We start from the raw sequence: 15389 nt of genomic DNA on the forward strand, positions 1-15389 counted from the left end.
AAGCTGGTACAAAAGTGTAAAGCAATTATATTCCAATAAGGAGCTTAAAAAAAAGAAACCTACTATAAAGCAGTTATACTCCAATAAAGATCTGAAGGAAAACAAAAAAGAACTGCTTTCTTTCTTCCTTCAGTTAATAGAAAGCTGAACTTTGGTTGCAAGTGTCTGTGGAACCGCAGTGTGATGCTAGAATTTGGCAGCAATAGTGCTGAGTCATAAAGTCAGAAACCTTGCACTAATTGAAGGAGGGTCAAAATAGGTAAATCTCGCTTTTTGGGAAATTACTGTATGCAAATGCAAGCATTATCAGTATCTGGAATTTGCTGGAATTTATCATGCTGACATTCCGAGGAAGGGTAGCCTGGCAGAAGATACATAGGGAAATTAGTTACAGACAATACTCATTTTACTATTTTGAGGTGAGTGACGTTGTTGATATGCTGTGTAGAACACTATCTTCTTTGTTTTCTTGAACATAAATATAAAGGTATTTTATATGTACTTAGGAATTGGGTCCTCTGTTTTCTTGTAAGGTTTTAAGATTCTTAAGTAGGAGTTTCCTGGTGCAGGAATTTTGAAGCTCGGGGTAGAATGCTGTTCTGTGCGACACCATTAATTAGGACCACAGATAAAGTTGAAATTTGTGATAATCTATAGGATCTGGTTAGGAGGCCTCATTTTCAAATGGTAGGTTTTGTGTGTTTTTGTGAAAAAACGTTTTTTCATCACTTCAAGCATTTAAGTATGAAAGTTAGTAAGCTAATTACAAACACTCTAAATATCTATTCCGTAAAGCAGGTCTTTTCAAAATTTCTTTCTTTCTTTCTTTCTTTCTTTCTTTCTTTCTTTCTTTCTTTCTTTTTCTTTCTTTCTTTCTTTCTCTCTCTCTCTCTCTCTCTCTCTCTCTCTCTCTCTCTCTCTCCCTCCCTCCCTCCCTCTCTCCCTCTCTCTCTCTCTCTCTCTCTCTCTCTCTTTCTTTCTTTCTTTCTTTCTTTCTTTCTTTGCTGTGTTAGGTCTTCGTTCCTGTGCGCGGGCTTTCTCTAGTTACAGCGAGTGGAAGCTACTCTTCGTTGCAGCGCACGGGCTTCTCATTGCAGTGACTTCTCGTTGTGGAGCACGGGCTTTAGGCGCGTGGGCTTCAGTATTGCAGCACGAAGCCTCAGTGGTCATGGCACACGAGCTCTAGGGAGCACAGGCTTCAGTAGTTGTGGCACACAGTTTCAGTTGCACAGGCATGTGAGATCTTCCCGGATCAGGGATCGAACCTCTGTCCCCTGGATTGGGCAGGCGGATTAACCACTGCGCCGCCAGGGAAGTCCCTAACGTTCATTTCAAAATAAAGTTTAAAATGACAATACAGTCACTTTAGACTTACCACTGCTTCCGTGATTTAATATAATATAAGCTGATCTAATTTGTGGTTTAACCGAACATTCCCCACTCCCCTGAAGATCAGATTTTGGCTTATACTCATCATGTAGACTTCTGTCTCAATACTCCAAATAATAGTTGTAAGCCAAGCGCATCAGAGCATTTTCCTACATCCTGCCTTTTCCTGAGTAAACAGGTAGTAACTGAGGTGCCTCCCATGTGGGTTCCATCCCAGACCTCTATGTCCGTTCTGTTCTATAAGCCTGTCTTTTAACTAAAGCCAGGGAAAGCTTGGACATCCTTTGGCCTTTTGGTGCTGAGAAGTGCTGTCACACTGACCCTGAATGCGAGTCTGTCTCAACTTGTAGTAAGATTTTCTCTTGGCCTTTTCTATATATCACAGCCATTCAAACAGATCTTCTCTTATCAGTTCTAAACCAGTGACATTTTACCCTAAAATCTGAGACGTTGCTTCATCAAGTTGTTAAAAGTAAAATACCGTCGTCTCCCTCCAAAGAGGCAGTCTTTTCTACTTGGACATATCTCATGATCTCTGCAGAAGACACAATGAACAGGAATTTGGGCTTGGACCGATCAGCCAGCATCTTGGCTGACTGTTCTAGATGCCATCTGCAGATGTTAATTATCCGGTTTGGGTCCTCTAATAGCTCTTGACCTCCTCTTGGCTCTATCAGTTGCTTCTTATTTTCCTTCCAGATTCTTAATTATTTCTCTTGGGGTGAGACAAACTCAGAGGCAACATTGCCAATTCTTTTTCAAACAGTTAAATGTGGAAACATTACTCTTTCATTCCTTCTTGTGGATATTCTGCCACGTTTTGGTTTCAAAGAAATTCTCTCCACTTCTTCCTACTTCTAGGACTGTGTAAATGGAAACAAGTTTTAGAAGAGTTGATAAGATTGAAAAGCAGAGAGAAGGATAGTCCTCTAAAACATGAGCCCTGAAATCACTTTCTGTTTAGAGGAACTTGAACTCTAGAGGCTGCTTTTCTGCCTCATCATCTCCCTTGTCTGTTATCCAGAGCAATTGCTCTGAGCCTTTTATTTCTCTCATCGTGCTTCTTTCTCATTCCCTAACACTTTGAAGATGATCTTATACTCTACCAAAAACAGAACAATAGATCTGAACTCCCTCAAATTCCCTTTTTTCCCCAGGTTCAACCAATACACATGTCCATCCTTATTTCCTTCCTGCTTGCCAGGAAAGAAATGTCTTTGAAAGAAAGACCAGCCCCTTTAACAGTGTTCCTAATCCCCACCCTTTCTACCTGCAGGACTTTGTTCCATCAGTTATCCTTATCCTCTCCTGTATCTTAATGCTTTTTCTCCTGGCTCCTTCCACTCTCCAGTGCTCAATCCTCTCCCACCCTATAAAAATTATTTCCCTCAGTGCTCCTCCTCTTTTAAGCTCCAGGTGTTCTGAAGGAGTCATCTGTAGCCACAGGCTCTATGCATTCAACTCCTACTCTTCGCAAGTCCAGTTCCATTCTTCCTTCATTTCATTCCTTTTCCAAAACTGTTCTTGCCTAGATCTCCAGCGACTTCCCAGTCGCCAGTAGAAGCGATCACATTGCTACCTTCGGTCTACCTTTCTGAGGCAATAGGCATTCTTAATCCTTCACTCAGTGGAAAGGTCTAAGGAATTTTAAGTTCTGGATGCTCAGAGTTCAGGTGTATTGGTTTGATACTGTGAGGCTTCTTCCTCTGTTTTGGTGTGTACTTTCAGATTAAAAGAGACTTTATCACTTGGAACAGCTGAATGTCCAGTTAGTGTGGTGGTGGTTACTATTCTCATGGTTCAAATTGCCAAATTTGTATGGTGACTCTTACAGAACTACCTCCTTCCTCCTATTTTTTTTATTAAACAAAGGTAAAACAATTTATTAAAACTGGTGAAAAAATAAAACCTTACTTTGTATTTGTGCATAAATCCTATTGCCCAGCTTGCTCAGTTTTTGCTCGCTAATGACCTTGGATTTTTAACACCATCATTATGAAGATTTGCCTCTGTGGATGCTGAAATAACCATGCCGAGGGATGAGGCAACTTCCAGTGTCTAAATGGGTCCTGACACATGGGAGGTGCTCAGTATGTATTTGTTGAAAAATTAATTCCACAGGCAGCCATGGGAGATGCAGTTCCAACCAGAGAGCTGGAAACATAACCTATCTTATATCCCAGTTGGTTGGCTTGAAAGGCTTAATTGTGAGCAAAATGCTTAGATCTGGATGCCATTGTAGTCCCTTCAAAACTTTGAAAAGCAGTTATTCTTTTCATATATTTCCTAAAGGGAGAAAAACAGTATGAATAGTTTAAAAGTCAAGTTGAGTTCACTTGTGTTCCCAATTAAAAATTCACATATTTAAATAGTTCATGCTGTCGCTCTCCTCTTAGCCCCTCTGCAGTGTTTCTGGAGATGGGAGTCTTTGCTTCTGGTTTACATGGAGCACTGATGCCGTGAGCAAGCAGGCACGCTATGTGTATTTGGTTCTAGAATTCAGTTCAGGAGAGCGTTTTGGTTTAGAAGGGTTGTAGAATTGCTATTGAAGATCTGGCCATGACGCTCAGAGACCAGTGGAGACCTGCTCTTGACCCTGCTCCTTAGTCTTGCCTTTCATCACTGTTAGTGTTGTCTCTGCATATTTAGATTATCTGGGCTACTGGCAAAGCCTGGCTCGTCTGTCTCTATTGGTGTCTGGACCTGATAATTTATTTCTCAACTCTTCTTTACAGAGGGACCTGTCGGGGCACAAGAACATCGTAGGTTACATTGACTCCAGTATCAACAATGTGAGTAGCGGTGACGTGTGGGAAGTGCTCATTCTGATGGACTTCTGCAGGGGTAAGTATATAAGCCACACCTTAAGTTCTCATTTCTCCAGCACTTTGCTTGTCAAGGGTGTGGGGTCATTTCAGTTAATGTGCACTATACCCTAACGTATGTTGTTCTGGTTTTAAAGATTGGAAAACGAATAGGCTAAAAGATACAGAGCCTTCTGTCGCTTCTTGGTTATTCTTACAATGGCAAGTATCAGTGGCACAGGTAATTCGAAGTGGCGGCTAATACAGAACTCTATTTTGTTAGGTTTAGGATGGTTTGGTGCTTGTATATGAATGTGAATGTAGGAGAATGAATACGTCCTTTGTGATGCTTTAAAACAAGTGATGAAGGCACACAATAAGGACCCAACTCCAGATGGAGTAAAGAAACAATTCAGCTTCCCTCACTCATGTATTCTGTTCTCCACCCACACCACTATCCTTGCATTAGGGGGTAAAAGAGTCCTTTTCGTCTATTGGAAATGACCCTCCTCTTCTTGCTTGAAAGCTATGATTGCCACTAAGGCTACATTCAGATGATGCTGCTAACAGTAGAGTCAAGTAGTTGAAAGCTCTGAGTTCCAAGCAGTGTTTATCTTGGGAAACCCAGGCTGTAGCATGAATTTATTCAGTGTTGACTGCATTTCATACAGCTATTGTTTGGAGGTTTGGCTTTTTTGGTCTAAGCAGCTGTCACTTACATTCTTGGGTCACTGTGTCACTGTTTGGTGCCTAGTTTTGTAATCACCCTTAGTTGCACTGACATTTTCCTCGCCTTTAAAGATAACTATCCATGAATTAAATATTTTGCTAATCCTAAAAATGTGATGTTCACCAGTAATTTCAGCCTTCACTGTAACAGCTGTTAACCTGATTTTATAAACACTACCACACTTGAATTTGACAGTTTGTTTCCTCCTGCTCATTCCTTTTTGGACAGTAAAATGTTTAGAGATGAGGCAGTAGGAGGATCCAGGGAGCTGGGTAATTTTCTAAGTGAGGTCATCAGTCTTCTGGTCCTAGAGATTAAATATTGGTGTAGCATTTCTGCAGACCAGGCGGCAAGCAGTAAAGCCAGAGAAACCTAGCTGTTCCTAAAATACAGACTATCAAACTGTCTTCTTCCTCCTCCCGGATCTGTTGTGCAATCTGATTCTTACTGAAAGATACACAGCAAGTTGACCCTGTGGCCTCGTCCAATGCACAACAGGGACGGTATAACTAGGCAACTAGAGCTAGGACCATATTGTCAGTTCTGCTACTAATCTTGAAGACAGAATGAGGGCAGCTCACATCTGGGCTGCTTTATAAAATGAAGACACTGTTTTGATGCAGTAGAAAATAGGTCCCAGGCTGGGAATCAAGGTACTAGGGTTTAGTCGCAGCTCAGCCAATGATTGGCCAAGTCCAGATTGCTCCTCTGTGGGCAGTCATTCATTCTCTTGGATAAGTGATGGGTCTGAATGTTTATAACCTTTCCTCTGCTCTGCACCCCTCTCAGGAGGCCAGGTGGTCAACCTGATGAACCAGCGCCTGCAAACAGGTTTTACAGAGAATGAAGTACTTCAGATATTTTGTGACACCTGTGAAGCTGTTGCCCGCCTGCATCAGTGCAAAACTCCTATTATCCACCGTGACCTGAAGGTAACAGATCACCATTAAGTGCATTCACTAAGTGCATTCTTATGGAGTATTTTCTATCTGACCAGGAATGGCGTAGGTGTTATGGGGATGTGAGAAAAGCGTGAGGCATGGTACCAAATTCTAAGCTTACATTCTGCTTGGGGAGAAAAAGTACAAAGAAGAAAATAAATAACAGTACAGCACAATACAGCTATCAATCTTATTAAGTAGCTTTCAGAAATTCTTTATAATCATCAAATGCCTGAACACATCTTTTTTGTTTTTCCTGATAAACTCTCAAATTCACTTTTCCAGGGTCATGAAAAATAATGTGCTAATTTTAAGTTTATAAACAGTGATGCTTGGTCTTTAAAAGTCTATTTCATATTTTGTAAAATCCATTAATTGGTGATTTAAACAATTTGTCCTACTAATTACCATCCCCTTGCACCGAGCCTTTCCTACTGTAGTCATTTGACAACGTTTGTTGAATGGAATTGGCTCCCAGTTAGGATTCACTAGCGTCTCTGGAGCACTGACTACATGCCGTGTACTCTACTAGACACTTTATATGCACTGTCTCTTGGGAGGGAGACGTTCCGCTTTACATTTTATGCTTGGGGAAACTCAGGAGCCGAGAGGTTATGTGACTTGACTAAGGTCATATAACTAGGAAGGAGCAGTACCAGAATTTGAATCTAGCTCTTCTGATTCTAAATTACAGTTTCTTTTCATTATACTTACGTTTCAAGAAACATGCGTCATCACTGTCCCCTGGTATGCTTGTTAAATGCAGGCTACTGGGTTCCCCGCTGAATCTTTTGGGCTATAATTTTTGTGAGGATGCCAGGGAAGCCTAGGAGTTTGTATCTTAGGCACCCCAGGTGGTTTTTGTATAGTCTAAAGTCTGAGGATCATAGCAGCATACTAGCATTTCTGTTCTGAGGGTGTTTTTTAGTTTATTTGTTTGTTTAGTTAAGATATAATTCACATCCCCATAAAATTCACTCCTTTAAAATGTACAATTCGGTGGGTTTTAGTGTATTTACAGAGCTGTGCAACCATCACCGCTGTCTAATTCCAGAACATTTCATCATCCCCCCAAAAACCCTGTGTTCATTAGGAGTCACTCCTCATTCTCCCCTTACCCCAGCCTCTGGCAACCACTCATCTACTTTCTGTTGCTTATTCTGGGTATTTCCTCTAAAGGGACTTGTATAGTATGTGCCCTCTTTCATAAGCATAGTGTTCTCAAGGTTCATCTGTGTTATAGCGCGTATTAGTACTGCATTCCTTTTTGTTATAACATTCCATTGTGTGGATATATCACATTTTGTTTATTCAGCAGTTAGTGGACATTTGAGTTGTTTCTACTTTGGCTATTATGGATAAGGCTACTATGAACATTCATGTACTAGTTTTCACGTGGGCACTTTCTTTCAGTTCTCTTGGGTACATTCTTAGCAGTGGAATCGCTGGGTCATATGGTAACTCTAATTTCTTGAGAAACTGCCGCACAGTTTTCCAAAGTGGCTGCACTATTTTACGTCCCATCAGCAACATATGAGGGTTCCAGTGTCTTCACACTAACCTAACACTTGTCATTATCCTATTTTATTTTCCCACCCTAGTGAGTGGAAAGGCTCCAAAAGCCTTAGACAGGCTTCTCCAGTATACCTCTGGCTCACAGTCAGCCCCTTTCCTGAGTGGAATGAGGAGAACACATCTCAGTGACTGTTATGAGCCTCGCATTGTACAAGTACATAGTTCTGTGGGGACAGTGCAGATACAACATGGTTCCTGTGCTCATAATGTTAAAGTATTGGTGAAAGAATATAAATGAAATATTTGGAGTTGAAAATTAGAAAAGTGAAATACAAAACTTTATAGAACAAAGTGATGAACAGAAGAGATTCAAGTGGCTTAAAATGTGTTCAGATAGTGGAATCTGGCGATGGTGATTGGAACCTTCTGGAAAAGTAGGATTTTGAAGGCTGGCGGGATATGGGTGGTCACAGAGAGGATGAAGGGCGTTTTCAGGCAGGGAGCAGAGCCCGAGAACTGCCGAGGGAAGGGAACAAGAAGGCATTTGAAGATGAGGAAGGAGGTAAGGGCTTGGTCCCTGGCCAGTTACAGACCAGGCTAGAGTGACTGCGGGCCACTGCTCTAAGAATGTAATGACACTTTTTTTTTTAATTGAAATATAGTTGATTTACAATGTTGTGTTAGTTTCAGGTGATGACCGTGAAATTCTGGGGCCTTTTAGCATGTATTTCAAAATAGGCAATGGTACCAACAGTTTAGGACCTTGACCTTTCTCCCTGCCACCTGCCTTGGAGAAGAGTTCACGAGGAGCAAAGAAAAGGGGGAGAAGTGTGGCCTGGCTGCACCGGCACTGCTCCTGTGACCTGTGTGCGCTCGGGTCGCTCCGGAGCCCCATTCTTCCCCCATGTCAGATGGGGTTCTATTTCATGTTGGAACTCTGATTCTGTAGCAGAGTAACTCGTATTGACTGAATTGTAAGCTCTGTGAGCGGTGAGCGTCCTTCATGTTGCCGGATGCATGGGGCACGTTTCCATCCCTGTCTTGTTTTCCTCCCTGTGGCCTTTGGCTCCTTTATGACTGTCTCTCCCCATGACCTCTGTGCAGGGTGTTCTCCTGGGCCCCTCAGGTTCCTTGGCTGCTCCTCTTATCACAGTAGCCTCAGAGCCTCAGCTGTTTCTTCTGTGCAGTGGAGGCAACAGCGCCAGCCTTGTTAGGGCTGGGGTGAGGCTCAAGGAGAACATGCATGTCAATGTGCAGGTACATCCTTGGCTCAGAAAGTCCTGAGTGGGCACCCACGGAGGTGAGAGCAAGGGAAGAGGCCAAGAGGGCCATCGAGCATCCTTTTAGAGAGTGCTACTCCCATGTTCTTAAAATCTTCCTTTATTGTAACTTTTTCAACATTTATTGGATTAAACAAGGCCTGAATGATAATCCTTTTATACCTGTAAATAGCACCTGCCCAGTTTACACATTCCCAGTGTATTAGTGCCCTGCGGTGCTCATGGAGCTGCTGTGAAGAGGTGGAGAAATGTCACCCATGACAGGAACCTAAGGCACAGAGTTCAGTGTTTTGCCTGGGGACACGGTCAGTGGTTGGTCTCAAGCAGCCGGAGTCCAGACCCTTCCTTCACTGCTCTGAACAGCCTGTGAGATATCTCAGCAGAGAAACTCAGAGCAAACTGGACTCGGAGGGTGAGGCCAGGGCACGAGCAAGTGGCTGCCACGCTCTCTTCTGCAGCCTGCCTTCAGCCCCTGCCCCCTGCCCCTCGTCACCCAGGGCTGGGAACACAGTAATTGTGTTCAGTCAGTATTGAAGACCATTGGGTGTGCTGCTGGTTTGCCAGTGGTGGTTCAGGAGGGGCCCCTGGGAGGAGGCCTTGATAGTGATTATTCTAGAGGAGTCCTGTTGTTGTGGGTTTTAGTTGTTGACTCCCCGTTGTTTTGATGAAGCTTTCCCAGACTCCGCAGATCTTACACTCGGTGCCATCTAGATGCTTTTGTTAGCATGTTAGATTCTGTTGATTTCTACTGTTGTGTGCTTGGTGGGTAATCACATCTGCCTGCTACACTGCCAACTTCTTGGCAGAAGTGAGAAGTCCCCCATACCTCCTGTTTGCCCTGGCTCTGTCGTTGCATCACAGGGCCTCGGCCACTCTGAGGTCCCTGTCATGGCAAGACAGCACAGTCCTAACAATAGCCAGCACGACGAAGTTCTTTGTTCTCCCCTTGGCCAGAGAACGTGCTGGTGGCTGGTCTCTCGGTTGCTTCTCTGTGAGTGAGGTTTCCACCTGGGGAGGAGGCACCTCTGGGAATGAGTCTGTGGGACACAGGAAGGAGCACAGGCCAGGCCAGCTGCAGACCCCCTTGTTGAGCCAGTGCCACCCTGTGTGGGGGTCTGCTTGATCACATGCGGAACTGAGAAAGGCCCCTGTTGCCCTGCCTGCCACATGTGTGGTCTTTCTTTCAAATTCCAGAGAGGAAATAAGCTGAAAGCAGTCCCTGTCCTTGAGCAGCTTATGTTCTAAAAATAACCATAGCAGAAGTTCTGGTCTTTATTGAAAGTCTCTCCTCAAATACATATATTCACATTATTTCCCCCATTTTTAAATTGCCATCTCTCTGAGGAGTGATAGAGATCAGTGTTGCAGATCATGTGGTCGTGGACCCGGGAAGGTCACGTAAGCCAGCCCTTTCCTTTTACCAACAAGCAAACCTCTGCCCAGAAAGGCTTTGACCTGCACAGTGAATTCAGTGATCAAAGCAGAACAGAGGCCAAGGTTTTTTGCTCTCGGTTTTGTTTTTGTTTGTTTGGTATTGCTGTATTTTACCATGATGTTTGTCCAAACATTTAAGAAAGGGTTAGTATGTCCTTAATAAGGGCATTCTAAATTGAAAAAGTCACCACTGTCTTCTCATTTGTCAGAAAAGAAGATTTAGATCTCATGAAGTACAATAGGGTGAAGATTCTTGTCCTATTTTTGGAACGACAGGTTGGAAAACCTGCATTCATCTAATCCTCCACAGTTTCCAGTAAGAAACTCTGTGGCTGAAGATGCCTAGGTGCCGTATCTGCCTGGAATAATGTCCAGATGAAGAGGTCGGGAGCAGGTGGCTCTCCAGGCCTGTTAGCTGAAGCTGTGAGCAGAGTTTGGGAGTGACAACTTAATAACCCTCTTAGGCTGACAGGTTGGGGAGTAGGCTCAACAGCGTTAAACTCTCAAGGAGCTGAAAGATGGGAGGCTGTGAGCGATGGTAACCAGCGTCAGGCCAACTTCCTAAAGGACGCGGACAGAAGCAGAGTCGCTGTGCAGGTTCTCTGAAGCTTCCGGAAGCTGCTGTGTGAATATCCAGTTGGTTCTCGATCTTGCCGAGCTCTTTGAATCCCTCCCAGCGGCCCTGGTCATCTCACACGTGGACGCTTGTACCTGCCCTCGTTGTCGCCTTTCTCGCATGTCAGTGCAGTGGGGGAGGGTACCGTCACAGCGGTGTGGCGGCCTGAGCCCGAACCCCTCCCTCGCAGCCCTGCGACCTCAGGTGTGTTAGGTGACTCGGCCCCGTTCTCTCATGTGTTAAGTGGGGCAGTAAGGCTGTGTAAGCACCTCGTGAAGCACTGTAGGTACAGTTGCACGCGGGGCGGGTCGCGCCCGGATGAGGTGCTGTTAGTTGCTGATACCATTGTTGTTACGCGTCATCCTGGCCCTGTGCCTTCCTGTTCCTAGTTCCGCTTACCTAAGTCCTGCACCTGCTCCAAGGCCCAGCTTTATCTCGTCCCCTTATTCATAAGAGGGCTAGCCCGTAATGTGTCCGGTCCTACGTTTCCAGTTTTCTGGTGCCCGGGCCAGCGCTGCCCCAGCCACAACGGCCTGTCTCTGTGCCTCAGACACCTCACACATACTCCCACTTCTGAACCTTCATGCTGGCCCTCCTCTGCTGGGAACGCTGGTCCCCTAGATGGTCCGTGACTGCTCCCCTCATCAGAGTGACTGTGCTGTTTGTAGTAGCATCCTTCTTCACTTGACATACTTTTAATCTGCTGGTGTTTTTTCACAGTATTTATCACTAGCGGGCAATGATACTTATTATTATATTTTTAATCATCAACTGGACTCTAAGCTCCATGAGAGGAAATTCCCTGGCGGTCCAGGGGTTGACTCTGCACTTCCACTTCAGGGGGCCCAGGTTCGATCCCTGGTCAGGGAACTAAGATCTCCCATGGCATGTGGTGCGGCCAAAAATAAAACAAACAAAAAAAAACCCCTAAGCTCCACAAGAGGATGAACTTTGATTTGTTCACAGCCTTATTTGCAGAACTTAGAAAAGTACTTAGCACGTAATAGGAGGTAGTAGGAGTTCAGATATATTTCTTCAATAAAGGAGTGAGAACAATACCTATCTTACATGTGTATAGGGAGGTTCACAGTGTGCTTTCATGTTGGTTCTCTTAATTGCTTTATAAAAACAGTGATAGAATTATTATCAGCTTTGCAGATGAGAAGCCAGCCCAAAGAGGTTTAAAGATTTGTCCAAGGCCAAACATCTAAAATAGTCGCTGAGGTCTTCTGAACCCCAGGTCCAATGCTCTGTGTTAAGTGTTTTGTTGATGGTGGTGCTGGCTCAAGCTCGGAGGTCTTCACTGATGTTACAGGTCACAGGGACAGACAGAGAGGCCGGAGCTTGCAGCTGCTGCTGAAGTGGTTGCTGCCAAGCGATTTCACCTTCGCAGTCTCAGCGGGTCCTTCCGGTAGACTTGCACAGTAACCAGAGCAGGGCTTATGCGTCTTCTCTGCCTTGATAGTTCTTTCATATTGCTCAGGCTTTCCCGACATGGATATCTCTGGCTGTCTGTCTATTTTTGTACACACCCTTAATTTTTAACTGGTTTTCCTATAAGTATAGTTTTGTACAATATTGTCTTTGTGAGAGGGAGGGAGGCCAGCTGGGGACCAGTTTAGATATAGTATAATTCCTGAATTCTGTCAGTCCAGAAGTAACCAAAAATACAAACTTATTTTTTAAGGTGGGGGGTAGGGGGACAAAAACAAAACCCTGATGTGCATCACCTTTTATTCTGTCCTTTGTCTACTTGGTTTTCCTCCTTTCCCCAACAGTGATTTTGGTGCCTGGAACAACCCTGTTTGTGTTTTGATATGAATTAGCTTTTCAGTTTTCTAGATTGTACATTCCAACATTGGAAGTATAGAATCTGATTCAGGAAGGGACTGCACAGATACAATAGGAGAAGCATGGTTTCACATGAGCCCTGTAGGATGTATGAGTCCAGCAAAGGAGACTGTTGCTGAAAGATACTGAATAAGGGATTTAGGGGTCCCTTATGTGTGTGTATAATACTGGACCGGGTATTGTAGGGGACACAGGGGCATAATATAATTATAGACCAGAGGTTGGCAAACGTCTCTGTAAAGGGCCAAAAAATAAATATTTTAGGCTCATCAGCTACATAGGCTGTGTCTCAACTGCTCAACTCTGCTGCTGGAGCTCAAAAACAACATAGACTAGAGGATAAGTAACCAATGCACATGGCTTGGTTTGGCGAGAATGTCTTACTTTGTTAACCCTTCCTAGAGATGGTAAGTTCTATAGATTTTTGTAGGGTGGCCATGGAAAGTTTTACTGAGGAGTTATGACTTGAGCAAGGCCTTGAAGAATGGCTAGGAGTTGACTAGTGGAGGGGGAGTAATTGAATAAAAAGACAAACTAGTCAATATAGGGAATGCTTAGGAGACTTTGGGCAAATCAACCTGACTAGTATTTAGACACTTCGTTCCTCATTGACTAGATTCCTATTATAGGAACATTTCTGAACGTAAAGAACTGAGATACCCCTGTCCTTAAGTTTGTATCCAGTACATTGGTTGAGTGCAGTCATCCCTACCAGGTAGGAGAATGGGGATTGGGGACTTTGAGTAATTGTTCTGCTTCTCACCTGCTTCCTGCCCTGGCAGAGAGGCAATTGCCTGTCCTTCTCTAGAGTGGGATGGCCTAGGTTCAAGTCCTTGCTTAATCGCTATGAGCCTCCACTTAGTCTGTATAACGGGGATTATTGTTATATTGTTATCATGAGGATTGAATGAGATAATCATGTAAAGTGCTGAGACAGTAGTACTTGTATTAGTAAAAGCTCAGTAAATGGTAGCTGTTCTTTTTATAACCTCTAAATTAGATTGGAAATATTAGCGTTGCCTTCTTGGAATTACTTTAGATTCCTAAAGTGAGTATATGTTCAAGATAGCTTGACTGTTTCACTTTGTGTAAATAGATTAAACTGGTGAGCATTATTAAAAGCTGTAGGTGGTGGAAATATTTGCCTGACTCAACTTTGTCTTTGGGGAACAAGTCTCCCCTAAGAATTCTTATTCACAAGAGCATATCCACAGAGTTTATGGTCATACTTCACACTGTCTGTGTGGCTAAAAATCTGAAGGTCAAAATTGTAAATTAAAGTGATTGTAGGTTATTCGTGCCCCAGGTACATAGGCGTATTATCTCGGAAAGAATAATAGACTTTAAACTCAGGCCTCCAAGGCTTCCCACAGATGAACTCCAAGGAACATGAGTTAAAAACAACAATGACAAAACCCCTCACAATACCGTGAGTGAGACTCAGTAGGAATAAGAAACAACTACAGAATCAGTTTGCAGCAAAGACTTCAGGTATGGGATTTAGCAGATACAGGCTATAAAATAAGCATTTTTGTAATATAAAATATATTGTTAGAAGAATTAAAAGAAAATACAGAAACAAGAGACATCATAATTGACAAGACATTTTTAAAAGAAGTAGTAATAGTTGGGGCCTGGGTATTTGGTGGCTCCTATCTTATTTCTGATAGACTCACACACACGTATACACACACACAGAGTGTTGTATGCATTTCTCTTTTTTAGTTTATTGCATTCAACGAGTATTTTCTGTTTGAAGCACTATGTTAGGTATTGGTAGAGAAGACTACAAATCTGTGCTTGTCCTTAAGGGGCTTATAGTCTACTTTTACCTTTATTTTCCGAAGGTGATCAGTCTTTGGAAGGCTGAAGACAAAAGACAATGGAGGCTCCTCCATTGTTATACATACTGACCTAACAAGACTTTTTGGCTGCCATTGTACTGCCCACGCATAGCCAGGTCTGTCCCTCAGCATACCATTTAGCTAAATTTACCTGTAGCAAAATTAACACATCTTGAGTACAGTAGTGCCCACTGTTTTGGAGTTGTTATTTCTTTGGCAGAGTTCTTTGATACCAAGAATTTCTCTAGGTTCTGGTCTTCAGAAGCTCCCTCCTACCCAGAACTCCTAATTCAATGCCCAAAGAATTCCTCTATAAAAATATAAGGATGGTACTTTAACAGGAGAACTGTGCATTTGCCTACAGGCCTTTAATCACTTTAAGAAGTAACTCAAATATAACAAATACTTATTAATTCAGAAAATCCTAACCTATCATAGTAAAGGAATTGGTGTATGTGTTTCTAAGGCCCAAATGAAATCACTGACAATCAGGAAGAACAAAGTACTGAAGGAATGTAAGGGAGGAGGGGCATTTGTCGGGGTGGGGGGCTGAGGAGGGCTTCAAAGAAGAGGTGGCGTTTGACCTGGGGTGTGAAGGATGAATGGAATTTTGATAGTTGGATGAGTGATGATCTGGGTGATCATCGGGAACATTCCAGACTGGAAGAAAGGCAGGAGAAAAGACACAGAGGCTTAAAAGTATAAGGACTATATCTGCAGAGGTGAGAAATGTGACTAGAAATCTAGAAAAATGGGACTCTTGCCACCCCACTGTGGAATTTCCTTTTTTTGCCCATCCACTCTCATTTTACCCTATTGCTGTGCATCGCTTTTTGTTCCACTTGAAATGACCCCTGTTGACATACTTGGAGGAGAATAAATTTTCTATGTACATTAATGAGATTATCAAAAATAAAATATTTATGTGTATGCAAACCAAATTTTCAAACACACTACTAAATGATATCTTGAAATGGGTGGTTGG

The 15389-nt window shown here is 43.2% G+C and overlaps 1 protein-coding gene across 7 annotated transcripts in view; it reads left to right on the top strand.

The window, feature by feature from the left end:
* Positions 1-15389, top strand: part of AAK1 (AP2 associated kinase 1) — a 167354-nt gene that overhangs the window by 85579 nt on the left and 66386 nt on the right. For all 7 annotated transcript variants that reach the window (XM_057740643.1, XM_057740644.1, XM_057740645.1 and 4 more), the window contains exons 4-5: positions 4125-4233; positions 5713-5855. In XM_057740643.1, coding sequence (XP_057596626.1) covers positions 4125-4233; positions 5713-5855 — 252 coding nt within the window. The remainder of the gene's footprint in view (positions 1-4124; positions 4234-5712; positions 5856-15389) is intronic.

Source organism: Hippopotamus amphibius, chromosome 7, assembly GCF_030028045.1.
Source record: "Hippopotamus amphibius kiboko isolate mHipAmp2 chromosome 7, mHipAmp2.hap2, whole genome shotgun sequence".
Classification (NCBI taxonomy): Eukaryota; Metazoa; Chordata; class Mammalia; order Artiodactyla; family Hippopotamidae; genus Hippopotamus; species Hippopotamus amphibius.